The sequence below is a fragment of the Ochotona curzoniae genome, unplaced genomic scaffold (genome assembly GCF_017591425.1).
Source record: "Ochotona curzoniae isolate NIBS_2020 unplaced genomic scaffold, NIBS_Ocur_1.0 contig_4692, whole genome shotgun sequence".
NCBI lineage: Eukaryota > Metazoa > Chordata > Mammalia > Lagomorpha > Ochotonidae > Ochotona > Ochotona curzoniae.
This window is the reverse complement of record NW_024466361.1, coordinates 2,146,402-2,162,646: the sequence shown is the minus strand read 5'-3', so window position 1 is coordinate 2,162,646 and position 16,245 is coordinate 2,146,402. Positions and strand designations below refer to the sequence as shown.

General features: G+C 41.2%; 2 protein-coding genes across 2 annotated transcripts in view; both read right to left on the bottom strand.

Moving 5' to 3' along the window:
• The window catches only part of EXOC4 (exocyst complex component 4), an 817,909-nt gene that overhangs the window by 159,382 nt on the left and 642,282 nt on the right, over window positions 1-16,245 (bottom strand). The gene's annotated exons all lie outside the window — the stretch shown is intronic.
• The window catches only part of LRGUK (leucine rich repeats and guanylate kinase domain containing), an 87,729-nt gene continuing 86,000 nt past the window's right edge, over window positions 14,517-16,245 (bottom strand). Inside the window, exon 21 of the mRNA XM_040987473.1 lies at window positions 14,517-14,929. Coding sequence (XP_040843407.1) covers window positions 14,787-14,929 — 143 coding nt within the window. The 3' untranslated portion in view covers window positions 14,517-14,786. The remainder of the gene's footprint in view (window positions 14,930-16,245) is intronic.

Here is a 16,245-nt window from a genome sequence, read left to right as displayed (position 1 = left end):
AAGCGCTCCATTTTATTCTTGTGAGGTAAACTGCAGAGGAATTGGAGATAGAAGAATAAAGAAAAGTTGATCTGCATTTAGAGGAAATAAAGACCCTACTTAAGAAGAAAGTAGTAATGATGCCTTAAGCACCTGGAATGATCTGTCTTTCGAGATGGAAAGAGGACTCCTGGGAGCCTGAGAGTAGCAGTGGTTATTCCTCAGCCTGCTCCTTGCTCCTCTCCAGAGTCCTCCAAAGGGGAGAACTGACAAATTACAGGGTGGGGAGGGACAGCGGGAATTTTGTTTTTCCAACCCCTGAGCTTTTCGTTCAGCAGTAAGATTTAAGAACAAAGGATCAGAAGTGGAGTGCCATAGGATATGTGGGACAGCTAAACCACGTGAGAGCAGATTTTGAACTGGGCAAGTAGCAAGTGTTGGCTTCCAGCTTCCGGAGTTACTTGAGCAGAGCATTGAGGACGGGGAGATTCTGTAAATTAAATGTTTTTCCAGAGAGAATGAGTCTCTAGCATCATTTCTGATAAACAGCCACTTTTTAACTTTTGAGACAATTCATCAGACATCTAGTTTTAATCATGAATTTTGCAATCAGTTTCTTAATAAAAGTGATAAATTTCTTGCAAGTATTTCTAGTCACTGTTACCTTTCAGATACTTGTGTGCAGTTGCAGAAGCTTTCCAACTTTATAAGAGAAACGGTAACAAAGAGTGAGAGAAAATCTTCTGTGTCCATCTCCCCTCCCCTATAGTGGCTGGAGTTGGACCAGTTCCCTCATGGGGAGTAGAGATGCATGTCATCTCTGCTGACATCAACTGCCCATACCACCTCTGCCTACATCATCTCTACCCACACTAGTTAGTTCTTCCCACACTAGCTCTACCCAGGAAGCCGTTTTACTAGGAGGCTATCTGAAAGCCAAGGAGTCAAGATTCAGACCAATATTTCGGGATTAGGCTTTCAAGCAATGGCTAAGCCACTGTTCCCAACCCTGCCCTCAGCTTTTCCAGCTTTAAGTTTGTCTAGTAGCAGTGGTACTGGAAATGATCAGCAGCCAAATCAATAGTGAACTACTTCTCAAGCTTCTGTCTTTTTGCTTCAAAAATGAGAAAACTGGCCTACTCTGGGAGGTTGTAGAGGTTTATGGAAGTACATTTCCGTAGAACACCTCTCAAACCTCTTTGCCTTAACAATATGCCTTGATTTTTGTAAACTGCAACAGCCAGCTCTCTTTTTTTAGTATGTCCCTTTAAACCTTAAAGCTAAAGCAGCCTTCAGTGCAATTTGCCATACCTTGACTAATTTTAATCATGATATACAGTAGTATCCAGGCTACAAACACAGATTTTACATTAAGTAGCATAATTAAAATTCATCTCTTTACAAGTTATGATAGCCTTGTATCAGAAGGACTGGACTATCTGTTCTTAAGCAGCTATGAGTCTTCTGCATGGTATCCGAATAACTCATGAGGCTGGAAGCCAGTGATTGATACTTACCTGGCTCAGAATCTGAATGCTCAGGGCTAGCACTCTTGCGTAACAGGTAAAGCTGTTGCCAGCTATCACAGGTGCTGATTGGAGTTCCAGCTGCTCCACTTTCCATCAAGCTTCCAGCTAATGTACCTGGGAGAGCAATGAAAAGTGGCCCCTACATCCATGTGGGAGCCTAGGAAGAAGCGCCTGGCTTTGGACTACCCAGCTCTAGCTGTTGGGACCATTTGGGGAGTGAATAGCAGGTGGAAGGTCTCTCTCATTCTTGCTGTTCATTTCTCTCTCGCATTCCATCTTTCACTGAAATAAATCTTTCAAAAAAGGAAAGCTTGAAGGCTCACCAATGTCATTTGCTTGCTTGCTCTACATACCCCATGGCACTCCACTACCTTCCATTTCCCATCTTCTTAAATAGCCATGTTGTTGAGTGAAATTATCTTACCACTTCCTGAAGCCTCTTTGGTCTCAAGTCTTCCAAACATAGGACACGTGGACCTCTACCTGTTAGGAATCACCAGCCTAAAGGGCAAAGGACCCTTTGGGAGACTAAATAGAGGAGTCTCCTACATGGCACCCAATACGTTGGCACACTATATTGTGCCACAATACATTGGCATTTCCTTAAGAGACCTCACATTCATAAGGGCTTCCACCATCTAGGTGGATGTCACTAAAACTCCAATCCCCCCATCCCCATGTTACATTCAGCTTGCAAGCACCTGTCAGAAATGAGTGTAGATTAACGGACTGAGTGTACATGTCAAAAATTCTCTTTAAAGGAAAAAAAAAAAAGCACATTTGGCTATGCAACTATTTGTTCATAGTCAAAGCTTGTCAGTGATGTTCTTTGAAAATTAATAAATCATGTCATTAAAATTAAATTATTTTAATGCCTGTTTGTTTCTTCATCTATACATCCAAGGTTTTCACATTTGGTTCCATTATTACATGTGATTCCATGATGCACAAATGCATCCTAAACTAAGAGAATTTGTGATAATAATTACCCAACTTTTATTTCCCATAATGACTTTGAATGAAATTTACTGCATAAGCATACTCCATTCATGAAGGTCAGACATCTCAATCAATGAGTTTCATTCCAGCAATGTAAATAAAATGATGTAGTGGTAGTAGTAAACATATGTTTATCAAATGAGATGTACTTATCTGTTAGTAGCTTATTTCACGCTCATTTCAAGTTATTGCCATAAGGAAAGTATCCTTGTTTTATGATAAGGAAACTGAAGTGAGGAAGCGCTTTTTTTCTTTAAGTTTGTTCAAATGGGGCTTTCCTAGTTGATCAGTGTAGGAAGGATTGAGGGCCAGGGAAAAGTGGGTCATTGTTTGCAAGTTTTCCATTTTTTTTCTGTTTCTAGGAGAGAGGGGGAAACAAGGGGAGAAGCCACACCCAGCCTACCAACCACCCTAGTACTTGGGGATGGGGAACAGCCCCCCAATATCAACCCACGGTCCTGATGTGGTCTACACTCTTGAGGGTTCTACCCAGGTGGTTTCGATAGTTCTGAAATGTCGATCTTGCTGATCCAAGGATGAGGGAACACTTTCAATGTCCATTGGCTAACACAGTCCAGCTTAGAGTTTCCATTCACCCAGATATTTGTTGTCATCGTTGGGCTGGGGTGGTTGTCCAATCTATTCTGTTCTTCCTAGAAAAGCTTTTCCATTTGCCTGGTTTTCATATGTGTTGAAGGTGAGATTTGAGCCCATGAAAATGAATTTCTGATTTTGTACTGACACTGCACTATGCTACCTCTTCAATCTTGGTAGTGAGACTATAGTCTGCCCTATGCCTGCCTGCTTACTAGATCCCTGTATACTAAATGCCATCTGTAAGTCTTGAATTTGTCTTTTGCCTATTAGCATGTTTCTGAATTCAGAGTCTAGTTCTAAGAGCTCATCATCTATTCTGTAGTATAAGTGAGAAGAAAATAAAACCCAGAAAGTCAGTACCAAAACAGAGTTTGGGAACAGTCCTGATTCCTAAGTGTTCACATTAGAACATACCCAACTTTCAAATTAATCAACAATATCAAACAGATGGTATAGAAACTTAAGTAATTAAATCACAAAACCTTTATCAACAGTTGGCTTAAGTAGCTGTAATTTACAGATTGTTTAATGTGTGTGTTAAACATGTTTTTAAGTTTCTCAGCTGTGTCCCAGAAAGCACTTAAATGATGCTATCTCATCTACCTGGATAAATGCCATCCCTGGATTACATGCAGATAATAACATTCAACCATTATACAGGAATCATTACAGAAGATAGCATTTTCATTGATTCAGTAGCTTGGATACAAATAGTGAAGTGCATTATCCATTATCCACGGGAATACCTGATATCCACCATTCAAACTAGAATCAATATTTCTCTATTGCTCAAATGATGGTTCTAGAAAACATTTGTCTCTGCAGATGTGTTTGCATATGTAATTATGTCAGAAAAGGAAAGCTGTCATGCTTTATAGAAATCTGATCAGGATTGGCTTTAACTGGCTATAGTGGAACAGCTGCATTACCTAATGGCTTCCTCTCCCCAAGAGACAGGCAGCTTGGGATTGTATCAACTACAAAGGAAGTCTTCAAGGAAAACGTGTGGAGATTACTAGGAAATAACACACCTGCAAAAGCCCACTGGTGTACCCACCAGTTCCAAAACTGCATTCAGATGGTTTCTGCCTTATTTATCTTCCAGATCCTCTCAGTAGTTGGCCTGTAAGGATTCTATCCCAGAATCTTGCTGGCAATGATGATGGAAGCTGTCATTTCCCAGATTCCCAAATCTGGGAAAGACCCAAAGTCCCATAAGTTATTATATCCTGTTAGATCTGGAGGCAATCGAAAGTGAAAGACTTTTAGTTCAGGCAAGGGTTTTACCAATCAGGGGAAAGAGCTGACAGACCACTGCCTGGCAGGAGGCAGCCCAACCACTTCCTTGGAGTCGGGCAGCCTCAGAGGGGAAATAGCTACCCACAGTATACAGTACAGGGTACTCATCATTGACTTTTGTACAGAGACAAGGTGAGGGTGATTCAGCATTCCAAATATTCCTGGATAGGAGTGTTGCTTGACTTCATTACGGTGGTGGAATCACTTTTGCTCTGCCCAACCCAACATATCCGTGACTAATTCAGTTGTGATTCCTGTTTGATTCTCTATAATCTAACCCAAAATTAAGTTAACCATATACCTTATATAAAATGAAAGGCAGGGGGAAGAATTTGCTGATGTTAAGGTCCTGCAAAGAGGAAGATCCCCTGACACTATGGACATGACAGCAGCTTGCATGAGGCTGCTGTTGGTATTTACAATCTTCTTGCTCCACTGCTTATCCTGCCCACATTGCCCTCGGTCCCTGATTCTCATGGATCTTCACATTATGTAATGATGCCAACCTTCATTTCTGAGTAGTCTGTATGCATGAACGTTTCCCTCTGGACAGTGAGTACTAAGAAAGAATCGTAGGGAATGCCTTGACTTACACACATTCCTTTTCCTCCTGTGCCAGGGCCCCCAGGCCCCTGAAGTTGAGTTCCCAGCTGCAGCAGAGGCCTCTGCTTTGCACACGGTTTCAATGGCCCAAGAAGCCAAATGTGACTACACAATCTAGAACAACTTACCCCTTCAACTGAATGTTGGTCGCATTCCTTGGGGATAGAATTTTTCCCTTGGGAACTAAAACTTAGAAAATCATGAGAACAAAAGAGAAAAAAAAGTTTGCAAGTGGGTTATAATGAATAATAGCAAGAAGTCACTACCCATTCATCTCCTAATGCTTGTAGCCATGGGAGAAAAGATCCCATAGACTGGTTGCAGTTCAAGCAGAGAGCATAGCCTGTAGTATCTTGTAGGAAAGCAGGTTCTCTTTGACCTTAAAATTGGCCCCCACACACCAAGATTGGTTTGAACCAGCCAAAGCAGAATATGTCACCTGATATCTGAACAAGATCTTTGCTTTTTTTCTCCCCCTCTAGCTGCCATGCAAACAGTGAGGTCTGCAGGGTTAGCTACTGGTTTTAAGCAGCTTGAGTGGCAAACAGATTTGGCACAGCTTAATGTACCTGGAGGTCTTCCTACAAGCTTGCTTTCACACATGCAAATGGAACACACACACATGTGCACAGCTCCGGGTTTCTTGTTCTTTTGAAGGCTGCCCAACCCAACCCCCTTATTCTCTGGTGAGATTGTTTTAAAAATGTGTTAAGTCTAGGAAAATATGTAATCCAAAATGATAGAAACAGGTGGGGAAGAAAGAGATGAAAATACTCCTTGACAGTTCACTTCTGTTATGCAGCTGCAAAAGCCACAGATTTGAATTGTGTTACCTTCCTCACCAAAGCTAATTAATTCTCTCTCTCTTTCTTCTTCTTTTGTTTTTTTTAAAGAGCCACGTTTCTTTCCTTCAATCAGTGTCAACAGTCAATTAGATTCTTTCATCCCCCAGTGTAATAACACAAATGTTATCAAGCAAGAAAACAGTTGGACTGACAAGATTAGCAACTCATTCCTTCTTTCTTAATCTTGTAATCACATGGTAGGCAGCAGTTTACCATAATGTACACCCAAACTTGCTAGTAAATTTCCCAGTAAAGGCTGGGAGTCAGTTCTCCAGCCTGTCGTGTGGCAAAGTGTGCGTCTTCCTGTAGAAGACATGGAGTGAATTAAGCTAGCTTCCTTACAGACTGCTCCCCTTATTCATGAACTGCTGCAATTAGACAGGGGCCCACTTGGTGGAATACAAAGCTATGAGCAGCATTCCAAGGCAACAGAAAACCCAGGCAGCTGGCACTGACAGAAGTTATTGCATCAATGTGAAGATGAACACTCGCTGTCTCCTGCTGGAAGACAAAAAGCTTCTTACCATCTGTGGGTCAAATATTGATGTTCAGAATTCCTCTCTAAAGTCTTTGGGAAGCCCCACTTTGCTCTGGGTATTCAAGACTCACACTGCAGATACCCAGAGAGTGTGAGAGTCAACAGTTTGAATTTTAGAACACAAAAATGTGAAGGGAACAACACTTGAAACTGGTGGGGAAAAATGGATAAATGAATGAAGGAGAGAGAGAAGGAAAGGCATGGAGGGAGGGAAGGAGGGAGAGAGGAGAGGAAGGAAGAAAGGGAGAGAGGGAGGGAAGAAAAAAAAGGAAGGAAAGGGAGAGGGAGGGAGGAAGGAAGAAAGGAAGGGAGAGAGGGAGGAAGAAAGAAAGGAAGAAAAGGAAGAAAGAACAAAAAAAATGAAGGAAGGAAAAAATGAAAAGAAAGAAAGAAAAAAGAAAAGAAAAAAAACCGCAGCCTGCATTCTGCCAGGCTGGTACAGCTCCCAAGCTCCATCTTTGTCACAACTCCCAAGAACTGAACAAAAACCCAAGAAGTGAAATGACAGGTTGTGCATTTCTGCCCATTCTTTATTCCTGGGATCCCTAGAGCCTAGTGACCCTACGATTCCAGGGGTCATTCCTTCTAGCCTTCCCTACAACCTGAATTCATGTCTTCTCTCAGGCAAGGGAGCTTTTAGGGCCTGCAATGGGAGAATTAAAACCAGATACAGAGTTTCTAATTAAGAAAAAAGATGGGAGGCAAAGGTCAGTTTGTACACACTGAAACACTGCAAGTATAGACCTCGCTTCTCCCACTCTGAGGTGATCCACATTCCAAATGGTTACAATGGCCAGCACGGGCCAGACCAAAGCAGGTCTCCCATGGGGGTACAGAGTCCAAGCACTTGGGCCGTCTTCTGCTGCTCTCCCAGATGCATTAGCAGACAGTTGGATCAGAAGTGCAGCGGTCAGGGCATGAGCTCACACTCATAGGGGATGCCAGTGTTGCAGGCTGTGGCTTAACCCACTAACAGTACTCTCCATGCCAGCCCCTGGCATTCAAAATTTTTGTATCAAAATAATCTCTCTCTCTCTCTGTATGTCTCTCTTTTGGTTCATAACGGATTTTTTTTGGTGTTCAGAATCCATCCACATATATTTCAATTTGTACACAACTCTTAAATTAACATAGGTGCTGAAATCCAAAAAGGCATGAATTGTCATTCTTTATTCCAGTGACTTTGCAGTGGCTCTTCCTGAAGAAGTTATCAAGCAGCAGTATCCCACCCACTCACAGTTTAATATCACACATACATCATCAGATTTCCAGTCTTTCATAGCACACTAATAAGATTACTAAGAAAACTGGACTGCTACCACAGCAGGGGTTATAGAGTACACAAGGTTCTGATGGGGCAACAAGGTAGGAAATAATTCTACTGAACAACACAGGAAAGTAAATCAAAATACGCAAGACAGATTAAAAGCACAATTGTAATTCCAAATTGCCGCTTAATATGAGCTGTGCTGAAGGGATGTAAAAGCCACCCCTCCTATGGAATGGTGAGCTTCAACCCAAGACAGTACAAGCTTCCCATAATTCAATATCCCACTATTTTCTAACTATACAAAAAAAGCTACCAATAAATTATTTCACTGCTTACAAAATCAATTACACTTAAAAAATGGGATGAGGTGGGCTCCCTGCCTGAAAAATGCTTCTAGAACTACTGAGAGACTTGCATGTATACATAGTTGAGAAAAAAATATTTCTTTGGATTGTGCAAGAAGGGAGACAAGAAGCACTCATGACACAGGTATTTAGCATCAGTCAGTCCCGGTGTCTTTCTCTGCTTCCCCACAGGCTGGCCTCTGCCAGTGTCCTGCAGGCTCATCTTCAGTCTCTTGTTGATCACCTTAGCCTGTTGTTCCTGTGCGCCTCTCTTGCCCATGCTTGTACATTTACATGTCATTATAAATAATGATGCTGTAAATGTCTTGGTATAAAATGTGTCTGCACTGGTGAGATTTCTTTGTTAGTATACTCCCTGAAAGCAGATATATGGGATCAAAACTCAAAGTTTATAAAATACACATGGCCACAATTTCATGGATCTATTCTAGTCCAATTTCATTGGTCAAGGATTTATTGGGTTAGCAACTGTGTGAGCCAGTAAGTGTTGGTTACTAAGAATATATTGTTGAACAAAATCAACAGCATTCATGTTATTGCAGAAATCATCACTGAGAGTCTAGATCTAACCCAAAAACAAGGTTTAAGTTAATTTCATGCTGAATTAAAAGCTCGAGGGAAGGAAAACATAAGAATAGAAAGAATGCCTAAACTGTCAGGATTCCATCTATGCAAATGACTGCAACAAACAAATGGTATTAAAATTTGCTAAGCGTAAGAGCAGCTGTCAAATTACCCATAAATTATGCATTGTGTTCAATTAGTTAAGGTTATGGCGAATTATTAGAATTGGAATCATTCCAAATGGTGCACAAAGGGAGGAATAAAAATAATGATTTTACTTCTCCATTTGAACCTGAAAAAGAGTAATTCACAAGCCAAAGAAGTTAACCGCTTATTTTCCCACAGACATATGTAGAAAAAATTGCCCAAAATGCTGGGAATGGGGAAATGTAAGAGGAAGAAAGACTCTACTGGGAATTCCATAACGTAACGAACTGAACTAACATGTAGGGATTCCTAATCATTCCAAATCCATAAATATTCTGGGGGAAAGTCTACCCAGGAAGGGAGAGAAGGAGGATTTTAAAAAAAGGAAAGGAGGAAGATTAAGCCACAATGCATTGCTTCTGTTCTGTACATGTAACTGACAGGGATGAATCTACTTTTGAAATCAATAAAGAAAAGACAAATAGAAGAACAGAAGTAATTCAGTGTAGGTATTTCTCAGGATGAGAAACACTAAATGACCACTAAACATGGAAGAATGTGCAATTTTATCAATAACTAGAGAAATACATTCGAAACATAAAGTAACATATTCATCTAGAGTCATCAACTCTGCTGAGATTGAAAACTCAGAAAACATCAAGCATGAATGATGACTATATCAGTACAAACTCTGAATGAGCCACTATGGAGTGTAAATTAGTACACCAACTTGAAAGAACAAATCTGATGTTCTCTTTTAAGGCCGAGAACATGGGTATAATGTGACCAGAAATTCCTCTCCTGGCTAGAACCACAGAGCAGTTCTTACACGTGTGCCAGCAGGTATACATACACTGTTCATAACACAACTGACGGCTTTGAAAAAGCTGAGAACATCACTGATAAAAGAGACCTGAAAAATGGGAAAACAATGAATACACTATAGCTTTAACCGTTGACAAGATTCGAATCTCAGTTTAAAAAGCCAGTCTCAGAAGACAGCTAATAAAATGATGGCATCTTCATAATGCTCAAAAACACACCTCCACTAAGTGATGTGCCTTGTTAAAAAACAGCACAAAGTAGTTGCAATCTGGAAATTCAGAAATGAGACTATTTCTACATTTCTGAGTTTTGCAGTTTCTGTTTTTTGTTTTTTTAAGATTTATTTATTTTTATTGGGAAGTCAGATAAACAGAGAGGAGGAGAGAAAGAAAGGAAGATCTGTCTGCTGATTCTCCCCAAATAGCCACAATGGCCAAAGCTAAGCTGATCCAAAGCCAGGAGCCTCTTCTGGATCTCCCATGCAGGTGCAGGGCTGCAAGTCTTTGGGCCGTCCTCGACTGCTTTCTCAGGTCACAAACAGGTAGCTGGATGGGAAGTGGGACCACTGGGGCACCAACTGGTGCCCATGTGTGATCCTGGTGCATGCAAGGTGAGGACTTTAGCCACTAGGCTACAGTGCTGGGCCAAATTTTGTGTTTTTATATGGGGAAGCTTTCCACACAAGTTACCGTGATACTGCTTAAAACACATGTTAGATGGTGGAGAGTGTTCTGGAAGCAAATTAAACAGAAAAGCAGGGGTGAAGTGAGGAAGTGAGGCACAGATGGGGGGTTCAAAGAATTGAAATAGGAAAATCAGTAAACCTGAGACATTGGCGTGTGAGCAAAGACCTCTGCGAAGGAGAAGGTGAGCTCAGGGCAGAGACGGGCATGGCAAATCTCTCCGGCTGCATCCTTAGGCTGCCTTGCTGTTCCTGGCTTTCCTCTTCCCTCTTTGCTGTGTCTTTTGATGTAAGCATTGATTGGCTCTTGAAGGACATGCCTCCAGAAGAAGCACGTGTAGTTGTAATTTAGGTAAATTTCATGGCCCTGGCAAAATCTTTAGTTTTGCAGAATTCATAGATAGATCTGGAACCTTGCTACACTTTGCAGGCACAGTAATTTCAGGGAAAATAGATTTCATTTCTGTACCTAAGCTCAATGACCTAGTAAATATAACATTTGAATAATTCTGTAGTAGCAGTTGAGAATATTTTTGGCTTTTCAATTGGTAGGAAGTACTGTTTCTTATAGGAGTTTGAGAATTAGAGGCATGGACTAGAATAATAGAATGTTCAAGAGGATCTTATAAACTAGAGTGAAAATTAGATTTGGGACATTAGTGTCTGGGATTCTAATTTAGCATGCAATAGAATTCACCTCATCAAATTGCAAAACTAATCTCTCAGGCCAACAACTGCTGGGCTAATGAAAAACCTGAAGCTTTCTGAATGTTCTTAACTAGAAGAAAATATAAAGCTGCGGGCCTTTCGCGTTCTTAAATGCTAGACAGTTGTACATGACCCAGTGGTGCCACATACATCAGTGGAGGCGTGCTAATGAGCTGATCACATTGCCTTCCTTCTGCATGGTCCTGCTTCAACAAAACTTGCTGCATATGCTTTGTTATAATAGATATCATAGATTCTGTAAGGCATTGGGCTGATGGTTATAGCAAGTAGCTGCTGTGTCGATTTTGTCATCTTTCTACACAGTGTCCTGTGCTATCGACAGAGTGTGGGACCATTTGTCCGTGTACATTATTTAAAGATTTTAGGGAAGAGTTTTCACAGAGGGCTACTTTTCAAAAAGCACAAAAGACACTTAAGTACAATGTATATACAATGTAGAAATCTCAAGTGAGCATGGCTGGCGTGGTGGCCTAGCAGCTACCTAATCCTCGGCCTGTAGCACTAGCATCCCACATGGGTACCCATACTAGTCCTGGCCACTCCACTTCTAGATCCAATTCCCTGCTCACGGCCCAAGAGAGGATGGCCCCAATATCTGGGCTCCCACACTCCTGTGGGAGACCTGGAAGAGGCTACTGGCTTCTGGCTATTGCGGCTATTTGGGGAGTGAACCAGCAGATGGAAGATCTTCCCCTCTGTGTCTCTCTAAGGAGTTTGATGGAGTTTGGAAATAGACAAAGGGAATCATCTGCACATCTTCATGCTTTCTTTCCCTACAGGGACCCTGTGCTGTGCAAAGACAAGTTATTGCTATTCACTGTTACCTAACCCTTTTGGGTTTGTCTTTATTTCTCTTTTACTTTTGGCTATATTTGTGTTAATACGGAGATAAATATTATTGACGTGTATTTTTAAGAGTTATTTGTATTGGAAAGGCAGATCAAATATACAGAGAGAAGGAGAAACAGAAAGATTTTCCATCTGTTGGTTCACTCCCCAAATGGCCAGAATGGCCAGAGCTTAGCTAATTTGAAGCCAGGAGCCAGAACTTCTTCTGAGTCCCCCATGTGAGTGCAGGGTCCCAAGTACTCAGGCCATTCTCTACTGTAGGCCACAAGCAGAGAGCTGGATGCGAAGTGGAGCACCCAGGACAAGCAGTGCCCCTATGGGATCCAGAAGCTTGCTAGATGAGGATTTAGCCATGGAACGATCATGCCTTGCCCCAGATATATGTACTGTTTTTTTTGTTTTTCTCATAGTATTTTTAAAGCCTTATTTTTAAATATTCAGTCATCCTGTTTTATAATTTAACTATTTGATCTTTGAAATCTCTGTTTCTTCTTGTAAGATTTACTACTATACACCTTAAAGTTTTTAAAAATACTAATGTTGAGATTTTAGTTTAGAATAGATCTTTTAAAGGTTTTCATTCAATAAGTCTGCCTTGGAAATTTTCTTCATAGTGGTATTTCTTTTTAGCTTGAGTTTTCACTCTTGAGTTTTTCATTTTGAAATTCTTTAAAAAAATATTTATTTATTCATTCAAAAGACCTATACAGTGAGAGGGAAAGAAAGTGGTATCTTCTACCTGCTGGTTCACTCTCCCAGTGGTCACAATGGCCAGGGCCGGAGCAGGCCAAAGCCAGGAGCTTCTGGTGTCCCTCCTGGGTGCAGGGACCCATGCACACACTCTACTTCTGTTGCTGTCTCAGGCACACTAGCAGGGAGCCGAAGTGGAGCAGCTGAGACTCAAGCCAACACCTATATCGGATGCCAGTGTTGTAGGCAATAGCTTTCCCCACTATTCCACCATGCCACCCCTGATTTTGAAATTTTTATATTTAAACTTTTACATGTTCTACTAACTCAATCTTTCATTTTTCTTTGTTAGTTACTCTTTCAAATGAAATAATAGAAATGGAAAGGCTGATCTGAACTTGTAAGACTAAAGGAAGTCCAACTACAAAGTCTGCTGGTATGACAGGTGCTACCAGGAACACTCCCAACCATGATGGAGACCCACCCAGGCCGAGAAGCAGGGTTTTCCACATCTCAGCAGTCCCAGGAACAAGGAAACACTGATACCAGCTTTCTCTAACAGACCCTCATATCTTACAAATGGATTTTGACACACATAAAAATAGCTAATGATTATTGAGCACGTATATTTTGCCAAGTGGTTTACTTGGACAGCTGTCGGGGAATGGGACATACATGCCTCCTAAAGGTAGATGCAGCTGTTTCCAAAACTGGGCTAGAGTAACTTCACAGCCTGCCCCTCCAGTGCTTCCATGCATCCCTGATCTCTGATGGCCTTGCCATTCGCATTGTGCCCAGCCTTGCCAACAGTGTGCTGTGATAAAGGAGGCAAAGGCCAGGGTCTACTGGCAGTGAGCTCCCGGCAATCCTGGGTGACTTATGACAAACACTGTAACCACAGGGAAGTGATCCTGGAGGGGACCCTGGCAGGCTGCCAACTTGACTTCTCCCTTCGTCTAATATGCATACACTTAAGTGCATTTGTGGCTTGGCTGTTCTAATAAACACATGGGTTTTTTCCTGGGTATATGCAGTCACAGGGTTCCTTCCTATCATTTTGAAGGACAAAAATGTGGTGAAGGCACAGAAGCTTCATCAGGATATCCTCATCAAACATTCTGGCCACCTTCTGCTGCTCTCCCTGGCATATTAGCAGGGAGCTGGACCACAGCGGAGCAGCAGGCTTTCCAACTGGTACCCATGTCATCATAGTGCTGCCTCTGCTTATAATTCTTCATGTCTTTCATTTTTTATTATGACTTTGTTTGCTAATAATATTTTCATTTGCTTCAATAATGTCCTTACTTGCTTGTTCGAGCATTTTTATGAATGTTGCTTCAAAATCTTTACTACATTATTCCAAGATCCTGGAACCATATCTGTAGGGGAAGAAGGCATGTAGCCCTTATTTCCATGTGGAGTTTAAAGTCTGACTTCATTTGGTCTCTGTTGGTGTTCAGGATCAGGAAGAGAGAGTGGTATCTTGTAAAGACTAGGCGCAGGTCTCCAATCAGCCTCTGCCAATATCACTGTGAGTAGAAACGGGAGGACCACCTCATCACTGCTCCTAACACAGTCTTCCTCAAAACTACAAGATGGGTCAGGTGTACAAGTCTTGGCTCTTCATGAGACCTACTCTGACACTTCCCAGTAGGAAGAGGGAGAGATGCCTCATTAGTGTCAAGTCAGGGGGTAGAAGTCTTGATGCTCTTAGACAGGTTCTTACTGATATTGGCTGGTAAAAATTCTGGCTCTCAAGTCAAGGACCCCTTCAAAACTCCATTAATTCCCCTTGAGAGACATTGCCAATTCCACTTTGGTTACAAGCTAAATGGAACATTTTAATTCTGTCATAATAGGAAGAAAATAATTGAATACTCCAGAGCACACACTTGCATTACAAATGGACAAACTGAAATTCAAAATGACAAACCCAGCTGGGTATATCCAAAAACCACTACATGCACAGCAAAGTACAGATCTAGCAGTTTTGACATCAGACATTTCAAAGCAAGAAGCTGCTGGAAAAATCATTTATGGCTGCAGAGAAAACTGACATGACATTTTAAAAAGCTAAGGACAGGCCACATTTAAGAGAAATAAAAAGAAATAAATGAAAGACACTAATAAAGAATCACAAAAGAAATTGATCGAAATAATTAAGGCAAGCAGAACACTCTTTTGTAGGTAGTTTGTTGAGTGAGAAATAGCTGGGATCCACGGCCAGGAAAAAGAAAAAGGACTGATTGTTATCAGAGCAAGTTTCCCGTGAGGCGTTAATCACTAGTCCACTTACGGCCATGAGGGATTGGAGGCAGAGTCGGCTTGGTGTTGGAACCTGGGCGGCTGATCACTGTGGCTGAGGGTCTTCTGTGTTGGACAGACTCTTCAGGTAGAAAGGATTTTTGTACATGAAGTGCTGTAAAACAATAAGAACACAAAAGTAATATAGCTTAACCCTCAAGGTACGCTAAATACAGAAAGTAAATATTGCTAGATGTAAAACCCAGAATAATTTTTTGTAATTAACTCGTGACAAATTAAGAATTAAACAACTTAGAAGAAAACAGGGGATGAAATAGAAGACATCAGATCCATGACTGGACACCAAGAACTGACTTTGAGGCTGTTTCACCATATTCTTACAATGTCTGTCCTAGCAATGGCTCATGCCATACTCTTTTTATTTATTTATATGTATAAATAAATAAATTGAGAAAGGTAGGGCAAACATTAAAGAAAATAACAGCCATGCATAATAAGAAGACAGTAGAGAAGTAGTCCTCCTTTCTCAGTTCAAGTTTACACAATCAAATAAACGATACCAAAGCCTGCTAAAATTATTTGAAGAAATAATTTTTTAAGGTTTATTTATTTATTTTTATTGGAAAGTCAGATTTACAGAGAGGAGAGACAGGGAATGAGCTTCCATCCCCTGGTTCACTCCCCAAGTAGCCGCAATGGCTAGAGCTGAGCTTATCTGAAGCTAGGAGCCAGGAACTTCTTCTGGGTCTCCCATGTGGGTGCAAGGTCCCAAGGCTTTGGGCCGTCCTTGACTGCTTTCCCACATCAGAAACAGGGAGCTGGATGGGTAGAACAGCTGGGACACAAACCAGTATCCATATGGGATCCCAGTGCATGCAAGGTAAGGATTTTAGCCACTAGGCTACTGGGCCAGACCCATAAATAATTTTTTGGCTATCCAACCTTTACAAATGAATTGACAGTGAGAAAATTATCGGATATAAATACTAATGCTGTTCAAAAACAGACACATCTGACTTTGAATCTTAGCAACTTTCAGTTTATTAAATGGTTGCATACTTCGAAAACTTGGTGAATGGTGAATATTAGAGTAGATTTGCAAAGGACAATTATTTCAAATTAATTTCCCCTTTTATTGAGGCAGCAGTCAATAAAAATGATTCATGGGCCAAATCTAACCTGAAGCCTGTTCTCATAAAGTTTTATTGTAGGCCAGCCAATTCTCACATGACTTACATATTATCAATGAGTGCTCTCACTCTATAATGGTAGAGCTGAATAGCTCCAAAAGATCCAGCATGGCCCACAAAGCCAAGAGCATTTACTGTTTGGTCCTTTACAGAAAGCTTATTGACCTCTGGACTCAAAATATTGCTGACACAATGTGCTCATATCTCTATTTCTATAGGCCACTTACCAAGGTTTCTGCGAGACTACATTAGAGGGATGTGAGAAGAAACCACATACAGG